General features: G+C 42.4%; 2 protein-coding genes across 3 annotated transcripts in view; both read left to right on the forward strand.

Moving 5' to 3' along the window:
• The first annotated feature begins 8,840 nt into the window (after positions 1-8,840).
• On the forward strand, positions 8,841-12,454 carry bpgm (2,3-bisphosphoglycerate mutase). 2 transcript variants are annotated; one of them, XM_030097139.1, is made up of 4 exons: positions 8,841-8,932; positions 9,248-9,302; positions 9,395-10,017; positions 10,457-12,454. In XM_030097139.1, exons 3-4 carry the CDS (start codon positions 9,417-9,419, stop codon positions 10,630-10,632), a joined length of 777 nt encoding a protein of 258 aa, XP_029952999.1. In that variant the 5' UTR covers positions 8,841-8,932; positions 9,248-9,302; positions 9,395-9,416; the 3' UTR covers positions 10,633-12,454. The 2 variants fall into 2 exon arrangements, with proteins under 2 accessions (XP_029952999.1, XP_029953000.1); XM_030097140.1 differs by having other exon boundaries at positions 8,849-8,932; positions 9,251-9,302.
• Positions 12,455-12,959: 505 nt separating this feature from the next.
• cald1b (caldesmon 1b) overlaps positions 12,960-22,331 on the forward strand; it is a 36,127-nt gene continuing 26,755 nt past the window's right edge. The window contains exon 1 of the mRNA XM_030095842.1: positions 12,960-13,151. The gene's annotated coding sequence lies outside the window, so the exon portion shown is untranslated. The remainder of the gene's footprint in view (positions 13,152-22,331) is intronic.

Raw genomic sequence — 22,331 nt, forward strand, 5'->3', positions numbered from 1 at the left:
CCTACAGTGAAGCATGGTGGTGGCAGCATCATGCTTTGGGGCTGTTTTTCTTCAGCTGGAACTGGGGCCTTAGTCAGGGTGGATGGAATTATGAACAGTTCAAAATACCAGTCAGTGTTGGCACAAAACCTTCGGTCTTCTGTTGGAAAGCTGAACATGAAGAGGAACTTCATCTTTCAGCACGACAATGACCCAAAGCTCACATCAAAATCAACAAAATGGCTTCACTGGAATAAGATTAAGGCTTTGGAATGGCCCAGCCAGACTCCAGACCTCAATCCATTCAAACATCTGTGGGGTGATCTGAAGAGGGCTGTGCACTGGAGATGCCCTCACAATCTGTCAGATTTAGAGCAGTTTTGCAAAGAAGAGTGGGCAAATACTGCCAAGTCAAGATGTGCCACACTGATAGGCTCCTAGCCGAAAACACAGAGTGCTGTAATAAAAGTCAAAAGTGCTGCAACAAAGCACTTTTAGTAATAGTTTAAGTAATAGTTAAGTAATAGTTTAAGGGTGTGCATATTTATGCAACCAGGTTTTTTCACTTTTTTTATTTGATATTTTTTCCCTTTTAAAGGTTTCAGTTTTTTTTCAATTGCATTGGACAGGTTATAGGTGACATTAAAGGTGAAAAAAGTTGTGAATTTATTTGTCTTGCTTTCATTTTTTTTTTACATCATGAAAACCTAGCATTTTAACGGAGATGTGTAGACTTTATATTCACAGCTGGAATGGAAGGTGTTAGATCCATTTATTGAGAACAGTATAGGGCTCAGTGTCTTGCTCAAGGATGGTTTGAACCTACAGCCCTCTGATTGAGAGAAAACCAAGTCCAAGCTGCCCCACCCGTAAAACAACTATAAGCAGTAATAGATATAAAATGTGTACAATGGTTAAAGAAGTAAATATATAAAAGAATAATAAGAAATCTTGGGAAAAAAGCAAGCAGGCAAAATGGCTAAAATTGATTAAACTTCAAGAAACGGTGAAAAGGGAAAAGCAAGAGCAACTAAAATCCAAAAAGTGTGAACTGCAGAAACAGGTATTATAGTTAAAGTGGTTGAAATACACTAAAACTGCAATAAAATAAAACTGTTTAAGTTGCTTTAAAGGACAAAAAGTTAAAAGTAGGCCTGATGCAATGTCCATGTCCAACATTCTGAATTGTAGTTCTGACACTTCATCAATGCAACCTAAGCTCTAATATTTTGGATGATACCTATTGCAAAACTTTAACTGAACATAATTTTGAGATGTGACATCCTCGTTTTACCTCATTGAGGGCCTCCATTTGGCCTGTGGACTCTTTAATTAAGCTTACCTGGTGAATTTGGTGAGGTTGTTCCAGTTCTTCGAGCTGCGTCAAGGCTGCAGTTCGTCCTGCTCCAGAACACAGACACAGTCTGGGCCAGGCACTACAAAACACACAGGTCCCTGCATTAGGAGGCTAAATATCGCAGTTCCACTGCGCAAATGCTGGACATACAGTTTTTGATTTGCGTGCATCATATAAGTTATTCAGAAATGGGTAACAGCACAAAAACCTCATGAACAGGCTGAACTCACCTCTATCTGTGGTCCGAGGCAGCGGAGCGTCGCTGACTGGTGAAAGACTGTGATTTCCGGTTCACCGTAAGATTGTCGTTTTGTCGAGATAACAAGGAAAAATAAGTCGACTTCTCGAGAAAACCACTAAAATTAACTCGTTTTCACGGCAAAGCGGAGGAAATTAAAAAAGTATTTAACCATGTCCTTGTAGGGCTTTCGTACTTTCTTCTTCTTCTTCTTCTTCTTCTTCTTCTTCTTCTTCTTCTTCTTCTTCTTCTTCTTCTTCTTCTTCTTCTTCTTCTTCTTCTTCTTCTTCTTCTTCTTCTTCTTCTTGGAGCGACCTGGTGCACTTCCGTTGTGGATTGAATTTGCAGCATTTTTCTCTTGCAGCATTTGTCTCTTGCAGGTGTCGATTGTTGTGAGAAAAGAAAAAAAACTACTGTCCTTTTAGTGAAAAAGCTCTATTTTATTGGCATCCAATAACCTGCAGTTCCCATCTGTGTCCAGTAGGTGTCAGTATGAAGCTGACGTTGTTTCCGATCCTCCAAAAAAAAAAGCAGAGAAGTAGTTTGCATTATTTCAAACCTGAACAGCAGGGCTGTTTCAAAGGAGGATTACGCACGGAGCGTCCAGCTGAGCGTTAACAGACGCTCTCTGTGAATTTCCACTGCAGTCACGCCAAAGACTGCTCTGTTTGAATGTATTGAACATCAGCAGTGATATAAAAGTAAAATATATAATTTGGTACATTAGAAAATTCAGATTTCACAAATGGCAATATAGTGTGCCTAGAGTGTGCCATCGCCTGACCTGTCTGTACTGAAACCTATCAAATTTTGTTCTGCTTCACTTTCACAGAGTCAAACTTTGCAGAGAGAGTGTTCACATATTTGACTATGATCTGATGGAGGTTTAGAGCTGCAGATGTTATATTCTTTTTATTTTGTTATGTCATTTTCGAGAAGGGGCTCTGAAAAATAGCCTAGGGCTTACAGGGTTAACATGAAGTCACATCACGCATTACATTCCCTCCATTCCTCAAATTCAATTTATTCTGCCAGAAAATGTTGCAAAATGAGCATTAAAGGTGCATTAAGGAGTTTGCACGTTTTATGCGAAACAGCGCCCCCTGCAGGCCTTGGGCGTAATGCAGCTTAGTGAAAAACACGTCCCTGCGGCTCGCATGCACGGAAGAGGGGGACTCCGTCTTCGCTCGTTTAGAAGTGCTCAAGTAAGATTTAAGTTTCTTTTACCTGGTGGAGTCTGTGCTGGAGCTGTGGCAGTGCTAGAAGCCAGTCTTTTCTTACTTTCTGGAAGCTCCTGCTCAGTTGTTGCTCACTAAGCATCTGGCGGAGTAATGGCGGACATAACGAAACCTAACCAGCCGGAGCGAGCATTACGTCATTCTTTTCAAATTCTCCCCAAAAAAATGCTGGTGCCGGACCGGCACTGCAACTTTCAAGTGACAATTTAGCGCTGTTAGAGGTACTTGCAATGAATATGTCAGGGCACATTGTACACATCATTAAAAATGTGTAACATATTTATGGTGGAAAATAAGTATTTTTAAGGTTGTAAAACTCCTTAATGCACCTTTAAGATACACTGCCTGGACCAAAAACATCTGGATTTAACTGAGAAAATAGGTACGAGCCTTCTTTTAGATAATTACTGCATGAGAGATCCTCTTTCAGCTGGCAACAAGTTATTTAACCTCAGCTGGTGCAATGAGTTTCTTCTCATTTCTTAAACAACCATGAGGAAAAGATGTTCATCAAAACTCCAAAATAAAAGGAAGTCCACAGTCAGACAAAGGCAGGATTCCAAAAGGGCCTCAGGAGCAAAAACACAAAACTGTGGTACAGACAGACAGATATGCAGACCAGCAGAGACAAACTGCATGAACACTGCAAACACAGACGAACCAGCAACCAGAGCCCAGAGGGACGGACTCTCATAAACCCAAGACACCATCGTCCCGGGGAACAGCGATCAAACATGAGGAGGAGGGGCCACAGAGCCTGGAATGAGAGACGTCAGAGCACCACGAAAACTTAGACTTAGACTTAGACTTCCTTTATTTGTCATTTCACATTACACAGCAGTGCACTGAGGAATGGAATTTCGTCTCATTTGGCTTCCTCAGTTTCAACAACACTCAATAAATACATAAAGATAAAGAATGCTTTTAGTATCAAAAAAATAAATAGTATCGAAAAAAGATATGAAGACAGGGCTATGCACATGATATTGATTAACATGATCAGTTAAAAAAAGATCTTTGACTAATTAATAAAATATTTACAAAAACTAAACAAATATTGCACTGTTAAATGAGAGAAATCAGTCCTTAACGAAAAACAAAGATATTGCACAGAACCATGGAAGAGGTGATATGAGTGGCACAAATATGTGCATGAATATTGCACCAACAGTGTCCAGAAAAATATCCAGGGTCAATGTGGGACAGTTATGTGCCATTCAGTAGTCTGATAGCCAGGGGGAAGAAGCTGTTCATCTTCTGCCAGACGCCAGCAGGGAGAACTGTCCATGGTGTGGGTGGGTGGAGTCCGAGGAGATCCGATGGCTAAGCAGCGTCTGTGTGAGATGTCCTGAATGGAGGGGAGTGGGAACCCGATGATCTTCTCTGCCGTCCTTGCCGCTCTCTGCAGAGATTTCCAGTCCGCGGCCTTGCAGCTCCCGGACCAGACGGAGATGCCGCTGGCCAGCAGGCTCTCGATGGTCCCTCTGTAGAAGGTGGAGAGGATGGGAGAGGGGAGGGAGGCTCTTCTTAGTCGGAGCAGGAAGTGCAGGCGTTGCTGTGCTTTCTTGGCCTGAGATGTAATGTGAAGAGACTAGCTGAGGTTGTCTGTGATGTGCACCCCCAGGGACTTGACATTCTGGACAACTTCCACTGCTGTGTTGTTGACAAGCAGTGGTGTGTGGCTGGGTCGAGATCTCCTGACGTCGACGATGATCTCCTTTGTTTTGTCAACATTCAGAAGCAGGTTGTTCACCTCGCACCATTCCTCCAGCTGTCTCACCTCCTCCCTGTAGGTGTAGAAAACACATGGGACAAGATGTTTTGATGCTTTAGATTTCCTTCAAATGCTGAAAATCTAACATTTTTATGGATTCAAGAGTAAGTCCTATAATCAGTACTGATACCTCATTTCTTCTAATTGAATTTATAGGTGCATTAAGGAGTTTTACAACCTTAAAAATACTTATTTTCCACCATAAATATGTTACACATTTTTAATGACGTGTACAATGTGCCCTGACATATTCATTACAAGTACCTCTAACAGCGCTAAATTGTCACTTGAAAGTTGCAGTGCCGGTCGGGCACCAGCATTTTTTTGGGGAGAATTTGAAAGGAATGACGTAATGCGCGCTCCGGCTGGATAATTTTCGCTTTGTCCGCCATTACTCCGCCAGATGCTTAGTGAGCAACAACTGAGCAGGATCTTCCAGAAAGTAAGAAAAGACTGGCTTCTAGCACTGCCACAGCTCCAGCACAGACTCCACCAGGTAAAAGAAACTTAAATCTTACTTGAGTGCTACTAAACGAGCGAAGACGGAGTTCCTCCTCTTCCGTGCACGCGAGCCACAGGCACGAGTTTTTCACTAAGCTGCATTACGCCCAAGGCCTGCAGGGGGTGCTGTTTTGCATAAAACGTGCAAACTCCTTAATGCACCTTTACAGTAAACTTGCTGAGGAAAAGAACATAATCCTCTGGATTATTCAGAAAACACAGTTCCAGACTGTATTTATAGATTAAATACACAACAGAGAGTTTAAAAATATAGAAAAAACTGAAAGTATGAAATGTATCCATTAAATTATGGACTTATTTACTGTTCAAAGTTTTTCTCTACATTTTTACAGTTTTCAGCTCAAATTATTTGCCTTTTGATTTGATTTCTAAACCATGTTTTCTACCTTGTATAAGCCACATCTGTTTATTTCCATAATAGTTTTAAGTATTTATTTCTTTATTAATACCGTCTGTTTTTGTAAATTTTCATTTTAATGAGGTACTGTTTATTTCATTTTTGTGATTTTGTGTTGTATTGTTTCTTGTACTATGGCATTACAGTTTATTTTAAAATAAAAAATAAAGTAGTTGATTTGTTTACGGTAATTACATTTCACTTTAATTTATTCAGTACTTTTAGTGGGCCTATCACATTCAGTATCTTAGTTCAATAAGTATCTTTAGATAAAGAGTGGTAATTAATCCCAGGCCACACTTACATGTGATTCAGTTAAAGGAAAAAGGAAAACAGTAAAATTTAACAGCTTATTTTCACTGTTCTTTGATCAGTAGTATTGAACAAAACCAAGATAATTGATGAAGCCTGGATATCCCTGGATGAACTAATCTATTATCTAGTTCCATAAAAGTAGGATAAGGCAAAGTGAGACATGTTCTGACATAAGTTATCATGAAGATTTGTTCTGTGGAGCCAGCCTGCTCCAGAGCAGGATGAGTTCCAGGATTTATTCAATCTCACCCATTTTTTCAGTCAGAAGTCCCACAAATGGGAACCAATATTGATTGTCCTGCTTGAGATGGAATAATGCTTTGTTTCCAAGTTCTCAGGAACACAGTGTGAAGGCCACTTTGTTTTGTCTGAAGTCACCTGGTGTAGGGACTGTTTCCCCGAGAAATGTCGTCTGCTAGTCTCGTGAGATCTGGCTATATGACATGGCATGGCCGGAAGTCATGCCAGAGTCAACAGCCTTGCTCTCAATCAGCTGATTTGTGTGTGCTTCCTCTGCAAATTCTGAATAAATCCTCCTTGTGCAGCATCAACACCTTGACTCGTCATCTTTGGCTCTGATTCACCAAAAATTCCACAACTACTTTGGTAGACACCAAAGTGTTAAACATAGGAAGTATGTGGCTGGGAGTGTGAAAGACAGAGACACCTGCAAGAATGGATAACCAGCAAGTTGAGAATGTTTAGAAGAGTCACAATCTACGGCCCAAGCGAAGATTTTTGGCCGGTTACGCAGACAACCGAGTGATCCGAGAACACCGAGAGGATTAAAGTTTACTTTAATGCATGGTGGTTTTGCTTTTGCTGGTTCTGTGTTAAACGCTGATTGTGACTCCTCACTTGTGCCACAAAACCGGTTGTGGAAGAGAGGCAGAGAGAGAGAGACAGAGAGCAGAGAGAGAGGAGAGAGAGAGAGCAGAGAGAGAGAGGGAGAGAGAGAAAGAGAGGCAGAGAGAGACAGAGGAGAGAGAGAGAGAGAGAGAGAGAGAGAGAGAGAGAGAGAGAGGCGGAGTGGAGTGAAGAGATGAAGAGTTTGATGATACGGAGGAAGAACAGGGAGTTAAAAAAAAATAAGCAGGGTTTTTAACCAAAGGGAAAGGTTTTCAACTTGTTTGTTTTGTTTCGTGTTTTTTACATGTTTAAAATAAAGAATCCATCAATGAGTCAACAAAGTTGCTTGTTGAGTGTTAAATTTGCAGGGGTGAAATGAACAAATTACAAATACTCATGTTAATGTTATTAAGTGGGTTTGGCTTCTTGTACCTTTATTTTTACAAGTATGTGATTTTACTCATACTTGCATAGAATTTACAACATGTAATCTACTCCACTATTTTTAATCTGACGTCTACTGAGGACACCCACAATTTGAATTTATATTCAAATCTTTCAAATAGCCTGTCCGATCACGACGGGTTGATTAATCTATGATGTGATTGATGATTGGTTCTCTGAGAGAGATTCACTCTGCAATCTTAAGAATTTGATTAATTTAAAATTAAACTGACCTGCAGATTAAAACCAAAATAAAGAAAAACAGTGACCTTTTTCGAAAAAGAGGGAATTCATTTAATAAAAATAAATTCCTGCTTAAATCTACATTTGGTCACAAGACAAGCTGTCTTGGCGTACTTTTTCATTGTTCATCTGAGAAACAAACTTTGAATGCAGTATTTTATCAGACGGATCAAATAAAATGTCTGCTACTGACAACACAAAACATCCTTTGGTTAAACGTAATAATACTCTTGTCTAGAAATATGTTTTGCACTCCTAAGTATTTTTCTGACACCGGTACTTTTACGTGTAATTGTGCATTAATCAGTGTAGCAGTATTTGTACATAAGTACTAAATTTTCAGAAACCTCCACCTCTGGAAATTTGTCAAAATTAATTTCTTTTTTTTGCATCTTCAGTAGGTGGACAGAGGCCAGAAGATTCACCTGTGAACCTTTTCCTGGAAAATGCTGTAAAGCATGTGATTCAGGCCTGTTTGAGAGAAAACTGATTTCTTCAAGACTGCCAGCTGTGTGCAGGGTCAGAGGTCACTGCTTGAGTCATTGACAGGTTTGAGGATGGTCCCCTGAAGACAAACCCTCAGGATGATCATTTATGATTATGTTAAAGTGAAAAGACAACCTGAAATTGCAAGGCAGTCTATTTTTTTATTTGACAAAATGTTAACCCGCATAGCTTCTGTTTTTAAAAACAAACTGAACATGGAGTTCAACTTATCGGGATCATAACATGAAGAACTCATGAATGTCCAGACTATTTTAAACCCTCCAAAGTGAACTGAAATAAAGCTGTTCGTTCAGTGGTTCCTCCTTATCAGACTGCTGAGGAGTAGAGGACCCTGAACAGAAAACAATCCAGAGAAAATATCAGCACTAGTGAGAGAATGGAGACGAAGGTCCACCAGTCATGTTGCTTGATAGACAAATATGAAAATAATATACTGATGTGTTTTTCTCTCTTGAGTGTTTGTTTTGTTATGAGGCTCCGATCCACAAGGTCAGCATGGGCCTACCTTATTTGAAAAGAAGCTCACACCGACGGCCTTTCTGGGATGCAAACAGGTTAATTACCATGTCGTTGAAGTCTGGTAATTTTTGGATGAAGTGCCTGGTGTATATGTACTAGTGGGGGAGCACAACTAGTTGTTTCACACAGTGCATCTCACACAAACTGTCCTCGCTCAGCATGTAAATAAAGTTGTCTGTGGCAGCTGAAATATGTCTTACAAACAACATAAAACCAAGCTTTAGTAAAACTACAGTGAATAACTGTAACGCAGCCTTGAGCCTTCCTCCCCCTCCCCCTCCCCCTCCCCCTCCTCCTCCTCCCCCTCCCCCTCCCCCTCCTCCTCCTCCTCCATTCGGCGGGGACGTGCCTCGCGCTTGACGTTACTCCTAATATGGGCATAACATCACAGACGTTCCCGCCCACATTTGATTTGAAGCTTTCCGATTGGACGAGCCGCCTGTCACTCACGCATGCGCTGGAGGGACGCTGCCGTGCTCGGCCTGAGAGACTCTGTCAACATTAACGAGTGCACCAGCTTCATTCAGGCCGGATTTGATGCCTACGCGGGGTAAGACGGCATTTTAACGACATCCTGTTCATTTTGGGATGAGTTGCCACACGCTGGAAACGCTGTTTTGTTTATTTTTCAAGTCGTTCGTGTCTTCATGTCTGTCTGGATCGCTCTGTGACATTCCCCCATCACATTAGCTAAAAAGCTTTCCAGCAGCATCCCACAACATCCCATTAAAAACACGTCTGTACCCTGTGGTCTGTGTGTCTGCTGCTTCGTGCCGAGCCTCCTTAATGAGTGCTGCAGCTAACCGACTTCAGGCAGGCACTTTTTTAAGACAACCTTTAACCTTTAGCTGGCTCTGCCTCCTAGAAGTCAAGATCGTCAAGTCACTTCAGAGCTGAGACCAAGCCGGGATACACACACTGTAAGCACAAGATCGGTGTCAATCTGCTCACATTTATGTTTAAATGATCATTTCTGCTATATTTATGTGTTTCTCCCCTGATTGTATGACAGGTTTCTTCTTCCAGTGCTGCTGATGTCGAAGTATAAACTGTTCCTGCTGAGGCATGGAGAGGGAGCCTGGAACAAGGAGAACCGCTTCTGCAGCTGGGTGGACCAGAAGCTGAGCGAGGATGGGGTGAAGGAGGCGCAGGAGTGTGGCCGCCTCCTGAAGGAGCAGGGCTACGAGTTCGACTTGGTGTTCACCTCCATACTGAGCCGATCCATCCAGACAGCATGGCTGGTGCTCGAAGCTATGGGCCTGGAGTGGGTGCCTGTGGTGAAGTCCTGGAGGCTAAATGAACGTCATTATGGAGCCCTGATCGGGCTGAACCGGGCAGAGATGGCTCAACAACACGGGGAGGAGAAGGTGAAGTTGTGGAGAAGGAGCTACGACGTCACTCCACCAGTTATTGACGAATCCCACCCTTACTTCCTGGAGATTTACAATGACCGCAGATACGCCACCTGTGACGTGCCAATAGAGAGCCTCCCTCGAGCTGAAAGCCTGAAGGAGGTGTTGGACAGGTTGCTGCCATACTGGAACAGTACTGTGGTCCCAGAGATAAGGAAAGGCAGGACTGTGCTCATTTCTGCTCATGGAAACAGCTGCAGGGCTCTACTGAAATACCTGGAAGGTATGTCACTGCAGCTGAACACAGTCTGAGCTTTTGTCTCTGTAGCGTGAATACATTCAGTTGTAATCAGCAGTTGCGCCTAAACTCTACAGGCTCCTCTTTCTACTCATTACAGTTACTGTATTGGGAAGGACATGTTTCAGTTCCAGAAATGGAAGGTTGAACTTGTGTAAAAAGGCCAGTGAGTTTATGTTACATTTGGCTGCAGCCATGAAACCCATGCTGACCTTTCATCATACTCATAAGACTGAGAAGCTCCATGTGAAACACCCCACTCAGTAACCAGTAACCATACACATAGTGAAGAAAACAATTTGTAGCACAGTATGTAGACTCTGCAACAAACTTAAATGAAAGAATTTCACTTTACTCGATTGCACCGATACTGAATCAAAGACTGCAGACAGTTTGATTTTTTTAATATGCACTCTTTCTACAGGTATATCCGATGAGGAAATTGCCACTGTGACGTTACCTACAGGAGTGCCGGTGCTGCTCGAGCTGGATGAAAACCTCCGGCCAGTGAAACCTCGACAGCTGCTGGGAGATCAGGCAAAGATTCAGGCGGCCATTAAAAAGGTGGAGGATCAGGGAAAAGCCAAACCTTCAACTTGAATACAGATACGTCACTTTAAAACCTAACGTACCAGGTGTGATCAAAAAGTTTCAAGCAAAAAATCAGATTTATCTTTGAATGCAATCCCCTCAAAGTCGTCACGATTGTGCAACAATCTATAGATACCAGTTATGCTTGAAATGCTGCCTGGAAGTGTCATTCCTCGAGCGTGTGGAGGTCATACACAACTCGACCTTCTGCTTGGGAAAGAGGATGAAGTCACAGTGAGATGAGTTTAGCAAGTCTGGTGATGATGAGACAAAAACACTTGAGCTAAACCAATATGGTTGCTAGATAATTGTGAGAGTGGATTACCACAGTGAACATTAACCTGACTGATGACTCTGTGTTTCCAGTCTGATTCACAATATGCAGCCTTTTATATGGCATAGAGAAAGATGGGCATGCGTCAGGTCATACTCCTGAGCTGCCTCTATTTGCTGGAGTTGATGATAGCTCAGTTCTCCAAGACCGTGAAGGATCAAGGAACCAGTGCTGCACCAAATGTTCTGCATGTGGCTAAAAAGAGTTGTGAAATGTGTCCTGATGTAGACGACTCACCACTGAGTGTCAGTTCTTGTCAGAGGCAGCCAAGAAACTTATTGATCGCACCTTGCAGCTCTGTTCTTGTTCTGTGTGCCCTTGTTTAACACGCAGGGCTCAAACTCAATATTCTGCAGACATGAATAACTTACAAAGCGTCAAACTGTAACAACAACAGGTCAAGTCTCTGTAGGTGTAATAAGGAGCTGACCGGGGCACAGAATGTGTGCATTTCAGGTCAGACTGGTCCTGCTAAAGCAGGAGAAGCGTGTACTGTATTAGCACTGTGCTGAGTTTTGTTTTGTGTAAGCTCTGAGGAAGTAACTTGTGTCTTACTCCTGCCTGTATTGTCACTTGGTGGCTTATTATTTTGTCTACTCACTGACTTTTTTTTTTTTAACCAGCAAAGATAGTTTTGTGGTATCTGATCAAGCTTTAGAAACAGTCCCTCTCCTGATGTGCCTTCAGTCCCACTCATCTCCTGTGTTTCAGAACAAACGGACTCCAGTAACATATTTTACCTCAGTAAAAACTGACCGCTGGACTCTTCATTCCAGAAATAGTGAATTGTGAGCTATAGAAATGCTGTAAATATGCAAAATGGCTGGATTAGGTACATGTTAGCCATGCTCTTTAACAGAATACTCAGTGAGTAAAACAGCTTGATCTGTTTCTCTTTGTGGGTTACACAGCACATTACAGTGACACAGAATAAGGCTGAGTGGAAAACACTGCGGCTGACAGCGATCGGCATGCTGGGATGATAACTGCTTTAAGCTTTGCACTTTTTGAGGGAACTTTTTCAGGTTTTTTTTTTTCTTCTAAACATCCCCATAGTTAAATAAAAGGAAACTGTGAAAGACAATATCCTAATATTCTATATTGATAATATTTAACACCTAAATGTCAAATACAAGGACTATTTTGGATTTTTTTTTTTTTATTAATATACATGCTGCATTTGATGTTGCTTATAAGATGTCAGTGTTACAGGATGGAAATGTTACAAAGTGTCTGAATATGCATTAACTATTTAACTTGCCATTTGTTGTTTGTTACAAGTGTCTTTGTAAATGTGAATTACTGTGCATTGTATCTTCTGGGTCTATTGTGTTTCAGCACCATTTTAGTCTTGTACACTGGTTTATTAGGTCAGTCAGGGAAAGGAGTGTGTTAACATGCATTTAGGCAGATAAGTGTTAGAAAAATAAGAATTACATGTGCAATTTTTTTCCCCCCAACTGTTCTCACATTTCATTTTTGGAGTGCATGATGAAATAAAAGTGAATCTGAATTTCATTTTGTTGACGGTGCTTCTCTCATTGATACAGTGATAAATGGTACATTTTATAAGGGAGTGAAAAAAATGAGCCAACTGTGTTGTTTGTTTGGGAAGTAACAGACATTCCTGCAGTTTGGATTCTGGTTGCCTCGAGCCCACTGGAAACAATGAACAACTTGAGTTTGACTACCACAGATGGTGCAGAGGAGTGGCTTCTTGTTTCTCAACCATTTCTGTAATTTGGCCAAACCAGCGGGGCTTGGCCAGGGAGAAGCCCTCTAATTGGATGGAAATGCTTTTAAATGGATAACAGAGAAAACATGATCATTATCATTCCTATCTGTGGGCATCAAGCGATCCCACATTTCAGGGACGTTCCGGTGTTTACGGTCGGACTTTGCCATTGAAGTTCACCATTCAGAGTTAATTCACCTTGTTATCTTCACAAAGAAGTGTGAGACGAACCAATCCAACATTAGCAAGGTCTCATTTAGGAAGTAACAGGCATTTACACCATCTGAAGTCAAACTGTGAACAATCACACACACACACACATTGGCTCTGTGTGTACATCACTAATTCACAGCCTGAGCAGGCGGGGCCGTGCACACTGCCGGTTGCACTTATAAACCTCGGGGTGCTCTGTGCATGCTGATTTCCAGCAGGAACTCTCAATCCAGTCTGCAGATCCTGGTAAGTGTGATGATCATGGTGTGTGTGTGTGTGTGTGTGTGTGTGTGTGTGTGTGTGTGTGTGTGTGTGATGCCATTTAATAGCTTCTTGGAGATAAAAAGGGCTCCGATATTTGACAGATATATTGACAGCGGGTGTGACTTTGATGGAAAAATTTAAAATAACTGATTAGATAAATAATTACAAGGGCTGTGCTGGTTTACATATATATATATATATATATATATATATATATATATATATATATATATATATATATATATATGCAATGCTTTGGCTGAGAAATCTGAGCTTATACAGCCATGCTTTATGCTTTAGCATTCACTTCTGTTCACTTCGTTGTTTGCATCTGCCCTGCACAGTTCAGGAGAAACGAACTGTAATTTGCCTTCAGTTTCTGTTACTCATCCATTGAGCAGGCGTCTGGCCGTGGACACTCTGTTTGCCGTGGTGGACATGCCAAGTCAGACTCCTATTCCTTAGATGGTATTGCAGATAACCTACAACCACATGCGGCTGCAGTGTGTTGAGTTTTATGACCACAGGCTCATCTCTCTCGGGACTGGAGGTGTGTTTGGATTTCCAGAACATCATCACTCACTCAAATCAGGACAACGTGGAAACGGCTGTGTGTGCATTAGGTGTGAAAGTTATGTCCATCAGGCTCAGTTTCTGCAAAACTGCCGCTGTGCAGCTCCGCAGGCAAACACATGTTGATGTGGATGACTTTGGTTGCCTGTAATCTGCAGTGAATTAGCATGATCCATACAGTCACTGCAGATGGTCAATTGTTATACTAGTAAATGGGTGAGCTTCTGGTTTTAGTTTGGGCATAAAGGAGGCACTGTGCCCGAAAAACGGTGTGATTAGGGAAGGATGAAGGCTGTCAGCTCTCTGGTTGTACAGGTGGGAAACTCCAAATGGAAGAAGAAATGGTTTTCTACATGAGCAAATTGCAGGAGGGGCAGAGGTGAGCCTCGGCTCCAACAATAATGGAGTCATTCATCAGCAATCTGCCTCGGCTGAGACGAATCTAATTCCTTATGTCACTGCACTGTGGTGCGGGTCACATAACCTTTTTTTCTAGTTACTTCTTTGAAAAGTAGTTGAGTCACTTAGCAGTTATTTGAAGAAAAAAAATCACATTGAGGAGTATTCTACTTGATGCATTTCCACCTGATGACCTGAAGAAGCAGCAATAAAACATCTGAGATAAAGTTCAAATCCATATTGGTACAGTGAGCTCATATTTGTGGTGCTTACTTTCAGAAATCTTTCATGATAACACTGAGTTAGATCAAGATTAATTCTTAAATAAACAGGAGTTTAGTTTAATATTAACCATTAAGACAAGATCTTTGGCTGAATCTGAGCAGACAGACGGCGGCTCTGCAGCTCTGTAGTTTTTTCTTATGGGTGATAAAAGGAACAAACACACAGAAAGTTCTGTGACTGCAACCGCAGTCAGCAGGTCCCCAAAACCAGTCATGTAGCACTGGTCAAAAATCCAGCTCCACCCAGTCTAAAATGTTTTATCAGCTTCAAAATACTTCTTCTTCTTTTTTTTTCTTTTTTTAATCCAGTGTAACACTGACAATCAGCCTTCCATTATGGAAAAGCAGTTTACTGACTTCACAGTGGAAATAAAATTATTCTTGTGTCGCCACTTTGTGCAGCAGCAGGTATTTCCCAGAGTAAACCATGCTCACTGTCCACAGCTTTCCACCCCGCCAAGCTGGGACGCTACAACCAACACTGCCTGTGTGCTTCCTTAAAAGGAGGCCGAGCACGCCGTCCGGGCTGATGGGATGCGGAACAGGGAGTGCACATAGCTGCGTCTCTTTCCATTAAGTCCCCCAGCTGAGGAGAAATCTGTGACATGGCTTTAAAATTGGAGCAACGCAGAATTCGATGTGATTGCGCGTTCTTGCAGTCCACAGTCATTAAGGGTGAAAGATGCTCAGAATGGACCTCAGTCCCGACGCCGAGGCGCAGGAGCGTTCAGCAGAGAGATAAAAAGCCAGACAGAGCAGCGCTGCTAGCAAAGCTTCACCAGTTGATGGTTATCAGCCACAAAACGAGACTCGCCGCTTCTCCGCCAAACTGTACACAAACACTTCAATGAGCCACAGAGAAGGTCAGCGCTGCAGCGTGCTGAGGGTTTCGAAACTGCGTGGAATTTGCATCCTGGTCATGGACTTTTTTCTATGTGACCATGTTTGGTCATGCGGAGTAAGCAGCTGTGGCTTCTTGATTGATTGCAAACGCCTCTCTGGCAACTGTTTATCCATAAGTGTGTGAAGCGCCGTCTTTATGCGTTCAGGAAAACCTTGTCTGGCGGAGGTATGTAGCGCTCGCCGAGGTTATAACATACTCCGCAAGTTCACTGGACTGAGTTGATCATTCTATCAGTGCAAATTACATTAAAAGCATCTAAATATTTTGTTAATGGTCTTAATAAATGTTCTGCCCCAACACATGTACATGCTTATTTCTGTATATGCACCAAAATTACAAAGCTTTCAGCCCACAGCAGGTTCCCAAAGGTCTTTAAAATACTCCTAAAGGGAAATATAAGGCATGCAGAACAGTTTATACTCTGTTTCCAGTCTGTTGATGTATTCACAAGTGGCGCTGGGGTGATTACAAGAGAGGGAGTTGCTAATATCCAGCTGCCTGCGCGGCTTTCCTGAGCATTCTGAGTGAGGATGCGAGGTCTGCTGCAACAGGCCAAATGTCAGTCAGGGTTTAAAAAAATAGTCTGAAGTAGAACAGAACAATTTTCTCTGCCTCCTTTTGATGTCTGATTAAGACATCTATAAAGGTCCCGCCATCAAGGCGGTAATTGCAGACCCAGAAAATACACAAATAACACATGGCGTGTACACAAAGCTGGGATGAATAGAAACAACAATGGAGAGCTGTGCAGCATCTGCAATCACAGTCTGATGTGACTTGAGATTGTCCATTGGACTATTTGACAAACTGCTGGCTGGGTGCAGAAACAAAGGACTCAAAAAAGAGCAAGCCTCCTGTGATTTCATTGCTTTTAATGTGGTGCTGGACATTCTTGAAAGCCTTTTATCTCAATCAGTAGGTTCAGTATGACTTATTATTCCTCATAAATACATGTCTGCAACATCGATCACAGTTTTAACTTATTCTATTTGTTTGAATATAAAGAAACCAGAATGCTACATGCATTTTTTCTTTCATAGCTGCAGCTGTTTTTATTTGGCTTTGCATTTGACTGTAACATATTTATGAATCCATTCTGTGCTGCATGCTGGATTTGTGTGAAAACACTGCACAGTGTAGCAATCATCGCAGACACTACTTTCAAAATCAGAAAGCAGCACACAGTCAGTCAGAGAAATACTTGTTCAGACACAAGAATTTTCAAAAATGAACTCTTTAAGAAGAAATTTTGATGAGAATAAGCAAAAACAAAGAAAACAGATCAACTACAAGGATGCATTTAGCAGCAGAAAGTTAATTTAAAGTTGACATTTCATGTTGCCTTCAAAAATAGTAAGGTCAGGAAAGCTTCCGCGTTGCTAATTTCAGAACAGTAATCAGGTCCAAAGTAGTGCTGTCACTTTATAATGCATGAAGTCCAAATATAGTGACTTTATTGAGAGTTAATTCAAGATTGTGTGAAGTCATTAAAGCAATCAATGGAGACGCTGTACAGAAAAATATAAACACTTGCTGTCCCACTTGTGTACAATCTAGAAAAACAAAACATAATATACAGGTAATTAAGATAGTAAAATTTTAAACCTCTACATGCTTGATTTACTGAGATTCTAAACATCGCCAAATGGTACGCTCACCTCAGTCCCTCCCAGTGTTTTGCATAACCTGGTACACACAATTCCACATTACTGGAGGCAAACACAGTAAATCTGTTGACTGTCTTCCTTTCTTTTTTGTGTGCACATGATATCAATTTTGCTTTCCTCCATCTATTTTTTTTTTAATGATAAAGCCATATGAGTTCTTCTCACTGATTGGACACATTATGCTGAACTTCAGTAACTACAAACTATTTCGATCTCCTTTTAGATCTCCTGCTGTTGACAGATGATTTTTTTGCAAACACATGCACGAATATGAGAGTGGACTCATGCAGAGGGAGGTAGGTAGAGTGAAAGTAGAGTCAAGTCGAGACAAGTCAGTTACAGATGTCAGAATTAAAATCGGTCCCAGGTCCATTATATGTGCGAGTGATTTGCTGACTTGCTTCTGCCTTTTGACAGAAAGCCTTATAGCTTACACAAAGGGGGTCTATATTCAGCAATGATCTTTCAGGAACTTTTTCCATGTTACAGCATGGTCCCTACACAATTCTGTCTGCATGAAAGTGCCAGCATGATGGACACCTTCATCTGAGGAGATTTTTTTTTTTTTTTTTTTTAACCAGTTTGGATTATTCCAACATTTGAGCAGGAATAATTCATGCCAGCAACATTCCTCCGATCTATACAAATCATCTGTGTAGTGACGGGTGTGACCGCTGTTATATGGAACTCTCGGGATATTGTCTGGGCTTACTGTGCACGTCTCTGAGTGTGCATCTATATTTTTGCGTGAATGAAAGGCGTATTGAGTCTCAAGTTTTAAGGAAATGCAGATCTTTGCTAGTTTTGCTGGATTCAGGCCAGTTCAAACAGAATCAGATCATCACTGATAAATCAGTGAGTCTGCAGGCCACTCAGTTTGAAACGTCCATAAGGCTTTGGGTCCGACTTCAGAAATACAGAGCAGCCTGACAAAATGATTCACTAAAATAAGGAACAGCTTTGCCCTTCACTCGTATCTTTGTGTTGTTCTTTGTGCTGCGAAAAGACTCCTGACCGCCAGGATGTGTCCTGCAGCTGCTCCCCTCATGAGGCTCTCTGGCACCCCCCAGGGGGAGACCCGCCCCTCATTTTGAAAACCACTGGTTTAAAAAATGATTTCACATTGTCACTGACAAACATAACTTTTCAGATCGCCTTCATGAATAAATCTGAACAAAGATAACGCCATTAACGCCACGTTAACCTCACATTGGACTTGGGATTAAGTGGCTTTATAATTTGCCGTACTAAAGGTCTCATTGCGTCTCCAAACCTACCTGTGCCATTTGTCTGTAGGGACTCTTCAATCACTCCTGAGCTTCTTAGACGAAAAATCAAAACCAGTCTCACTCCTGGACTCCTGGAGATAATGAATATTTATACCTCTCCTACATCTCACCATGTTCAGTTAAAAGAGCACCGAGGATGTAATAAATCACTCTCCTGTTTACTGAGGAGGTGAAGTATTAAACAATGTGCACCTTCTCCAGAAAACCTCCGTCTGGTGACAGATGTGGCTGTTTCAGAAAAAGGCCTCTTTTAGCCCACTGTGTTTGTAAGCCTGGATGACTGTATAAGGCGTTCGCCATAGTGAAAACTAAACAGCTTCATGCTTGTATCCCATTATGATCTGCTGTCGGTGGGCTGCTCCCAAAATCAAAAGCTATAGAAGGTAAACTAAAGTGTTAATGTCGGAACAGATAATGCTAACAGCTTTATCTGACCACTCATCCAGTGGTATGATGATCTTGTTGAGTGTAAAACACACCAATAAGATATTAAATATATTTAAATTTTCTTTTTTAATGTGGAAACACATATTTCAGAATCATATTAAGGACAAGTAATAACTAATACCTGTGTGTGAAACAAAAATCAAAATTGAATATTCACAATTGCACTATTCATTGTCAATTCAGTGTTCAGAGCTGTTTTTTAGGACACATAACAAAGGTTGAGCTTGATTTATTTCATTTATTTATTTATTTTTTTGAACATTCATTCTGCAGGTGAGCCCCATTAACTTTTTACTTTGCATTCATCCTCTGCACATTCAGCTTTATCCTCTTCAGGGTCATAGGGCACTGGTGCTTGTCCCATCTGACTATGGACAGGTTCACCTGGACAGAAGACAAATGAAAAGATACACTCACATTCAGATTTCGGGGCAATTTCAAGGAAAACAATCAACCTCACAAACATGTTTTTTTTTTTTGACAAAGGGAGGAAATCAGAGCACCTGCAGAAAACCCAGCATGCACGCACAACCACTGGACTGCCGAGTTCCCAGCTCTCCCTCAGTCCGAGTCGCTGTCATCTGTCCTCATTGGAGGGGTGGAGGAGCTGGTTCTGGAAATGGATGGACCCAGATCCACAAAGTCTTCCTCCTCACTAATGTCTTTGCTGGCAGCTGAGCAGGTTGAAGCCACTTCCCCTGAGTCCTCGTCCTGGCTACTGGTTTTGAAGAAGCTGAGGCCTGAAGTTGACGGTGTTGGATCATCTGGATGCTCCTCTAAACTCAACCTCTGCCTCTTCCTGAGCTGAGGCTCAAGGCTGTCCTCAGGCTTCCTCTTGGTGGGGGGGCTCTGGCTTACTGGTTCAGCGCCTGATGACGGTGTTGGATCATCTGGATGCTCCTCAAAACTCAACCTCCGCCTCTTCCTGAGCTGAGGCTCAAGACTGTCCTCAATTTTCCTCTTGGTGGGGGGGCTCTGGCCTGCTGGTTCAGCGCCTGAAGTTGACGGTGTTGGATCGTCCAGATGCTCCTCTAAACTCAACCTCTGCCTCTTCCTGAGCTGAGGCTCAGGGCTGTCCTCAGTTTTCCTCTTGGTGGGGGGGCTCTGGCCTGCTGGTTCAGCGCCTGAAGTTGACGGTGTTGGATCGTCCAGATGCTCCTCTAAACTCAACCTCTGCCTCTTCCTGAGCTGAGGCTCAGGGCTGTCCTCAGTTTTCCTCTTGGTGGGGGGGCTCTGGCCTGCTGGTTCAGCGCCTGAAGTTGACGGTGTTGGATCGTCCAGATGCTCCTCTAAACTCAACCTCTGCCTCTTCCTGAGCTGAGGCTCAGGGCTGTCCTCAGTTTTCCTCTTGGTGAGGGGGCTCTGTCCTGCTGGTTCAGGAGCTTGTTCAGCTTGTTGGAGCTCCTGATGAGGAGAGTCCTGAAGCTGAAAATCACCTTTGGGGTTCAACACGGGGCAAAACTGAAGACCTTCAGGGTGATCAGGATGAGAAGGGGAGTGCCAACGCTGCTCTAAATCAGGGAACTCCTCTTCACTCTCCGAGTCCGGGACCTCTTCTTCATCCTCCACATTCTCTTCATAATTTACAGCGAAGATGGGTGGGTCGTCATTGTCTTCATTAATGTTTGGGGGGAGGATGTTATCCTCCCATTGAACATTTGGGATGACCATTGCAGCATTGTGATCCTCCTGTCTAGCATCCATGTCAGCAAAGAATGCTTCTAATGCATTCCCGTAGCCAGTCCACTGGTTGTCACCCGCCTGTCTCGCATACGAGAGAATCATCCTGAGGTCATCCACTTCTATCATATCCGGAAGAATGCCTATGGGATCCTCAGGCACAAGAGGCTGAACATGTCGTCCATCCCCCAAAGGAATTTCCCACGGAATCACTTGATGAGCAATGTTGTTGCCTCCTGCCTGGTGGAACAGCTGCCCCTGCTCCTCCTGCTGCTCCTGCTCCTCCCGTTCTCGGTGGAAGTCCATTTTTTTGCCGAGTTTCAGGGAGTTTCAGAGGTCCACTAGATTTGTCTGTCGCAAACACTCGATGTGCAGTCGGTTCTGTGACGTAAATTTCCCCTCACAGGTCTAATAAAAGCTATCCGGTCTCAGTTTGTGGTTGTGTGTGGCGAAGGAACTTCTCTCACGACGAGCAGCCAGTAGCATGCACTGTGAAATGGTTCTGTTCCGCTCTGCCCTTTCATGTCAGAGCTCCTGTTTATGATGTCATCATTCATCAGTGACGTCACTGACATCGTCCTGACAACTCTGAGGAGTCAGAGAACCGAGAACCGGTTCCTTATGACTCGATTCCAAGGAATTGTTTGTCTGATTCCGCTTACCGGTTCCGCTGTGTGCGTGATGACGCTCACAGCAGCCACGGCGCAGCCGCGGTCCGCTCCGGCGCCGCTACGGAGCCGCGGACCGGAAACTTTCAGCAAGGATCCTATTTTTCCTCACTCCGGAGCCCTGCCGCTTCAATCTAAACAGAAATAAGTCGGGTGCCCGATGGAAAGTTGATACGTGTTCCAATATCTGAGATTTCAAAGTAAAATCTGTGTCGTGCTTTTGCCTTCACGTTGCTTTTTTGTTATTCTTCTGGCAGAATATAAAACAAACAACGCGATCTAATCATCATATGCATTAGAAGAACGAACGGTGCTGTACTTACTCATTGTAGGAAGTCAAACAACACAAAAATTGCACAAAACATAGCTCTGTGACTGAAGCGGCTGTGTTGCCAGATTGGGCGGGTTTTGCACAATCAAGCTTCTTTTGAACCCTAAGTGGGTTGATGAAACGGTTATATATTTGTGACATGTTTTTTTTTTTAATGCAAATCCGGTTTCTACTGTTTTTACATTCATTTTCTACAGAGATGGAGATTTAGGCTGCTTTCTGTTGTTGGACGGTCTTAACATTATATCTGGGGCAGATCTGGCAACCTCCATCAGCTGACAGCAGAACCACCGAGGCTGTGTGAGTGACAAGTGCTGCGAGCTGGACCAGACACGCACAGGCATCAAGTGTGATTCCGGTATAATTTGGTTTTGAGCTTTCCAACCTGGTGTCAGAAAGAAGCTCCAGAGTTTGGCTGTGTTTCACACGAAAAGATGAAACTTGGGGCTACTTGCAAAGTTTTCATGACATGGATATTTTTTTCTTCTGTTCAGGATGAAGATATTAAAGAGTTAATGCAAACACCCCATTTGTATTGTTTCATTTCTCACTCAATGAGAATTGATAAGAGAATTGATGAGGAATCGTATCGATAAGCAGTATTGATAATGGAATCGAAATAGCTAAATTATTAACAATTCCCATCCCTAAATCCCCCAAATATTTCTCATGCTCAAACATAAAAGATTTATTTATTTTCTCATTTGAATCAACCAAAATGTATTCACACCAGATAAGTAGACAAAGCACATTAAAAAAAAAAAAAAAAAGGCGGAAAATCTGGATTTTGAACCCTGCCTTGGATTACCCCTGTCTGTTTTGGTCGCCTTAATAAACCCTGCTTTTTTTTTTGACTCTGAGTTTCATTATTAGCTCATTATTATCAGTTACCAACGTTCAGTGTTTTGGGAAACTTCATG

This window comes from Salarias fasciatus, chromosome 7, assembly GCF_902148845.1.
Source record: "Salarias fasciatus chromosome 7, fSalaFa1.1, whole genome shotgun sequence".
Lineage (NCBI taxonomy): Eukaryota > Metazoa > Chordata > Actinopteri > Blenniiformes > Blenniidae > Salarias > Salarias fasciatus.

What these genes read in the sequence shown, in the direction of transcription:
- bpgm (XM_030097139.1), top strand. Translation starts at nt 9,417, where the DNA reads ATGTCGAAGTATAAACTGTTCCTGCTGAGGCATGGAGAGGGAGCCTGG. An exon ending in TCTACTGAAATACCTGGAAG is followed by an intron (nt 10,018 to 10,456) that starts GTATGTCACTGC and finishes CTCTTTCTACAG; the next exon opens with GTATATCCGATGAGGAAATT.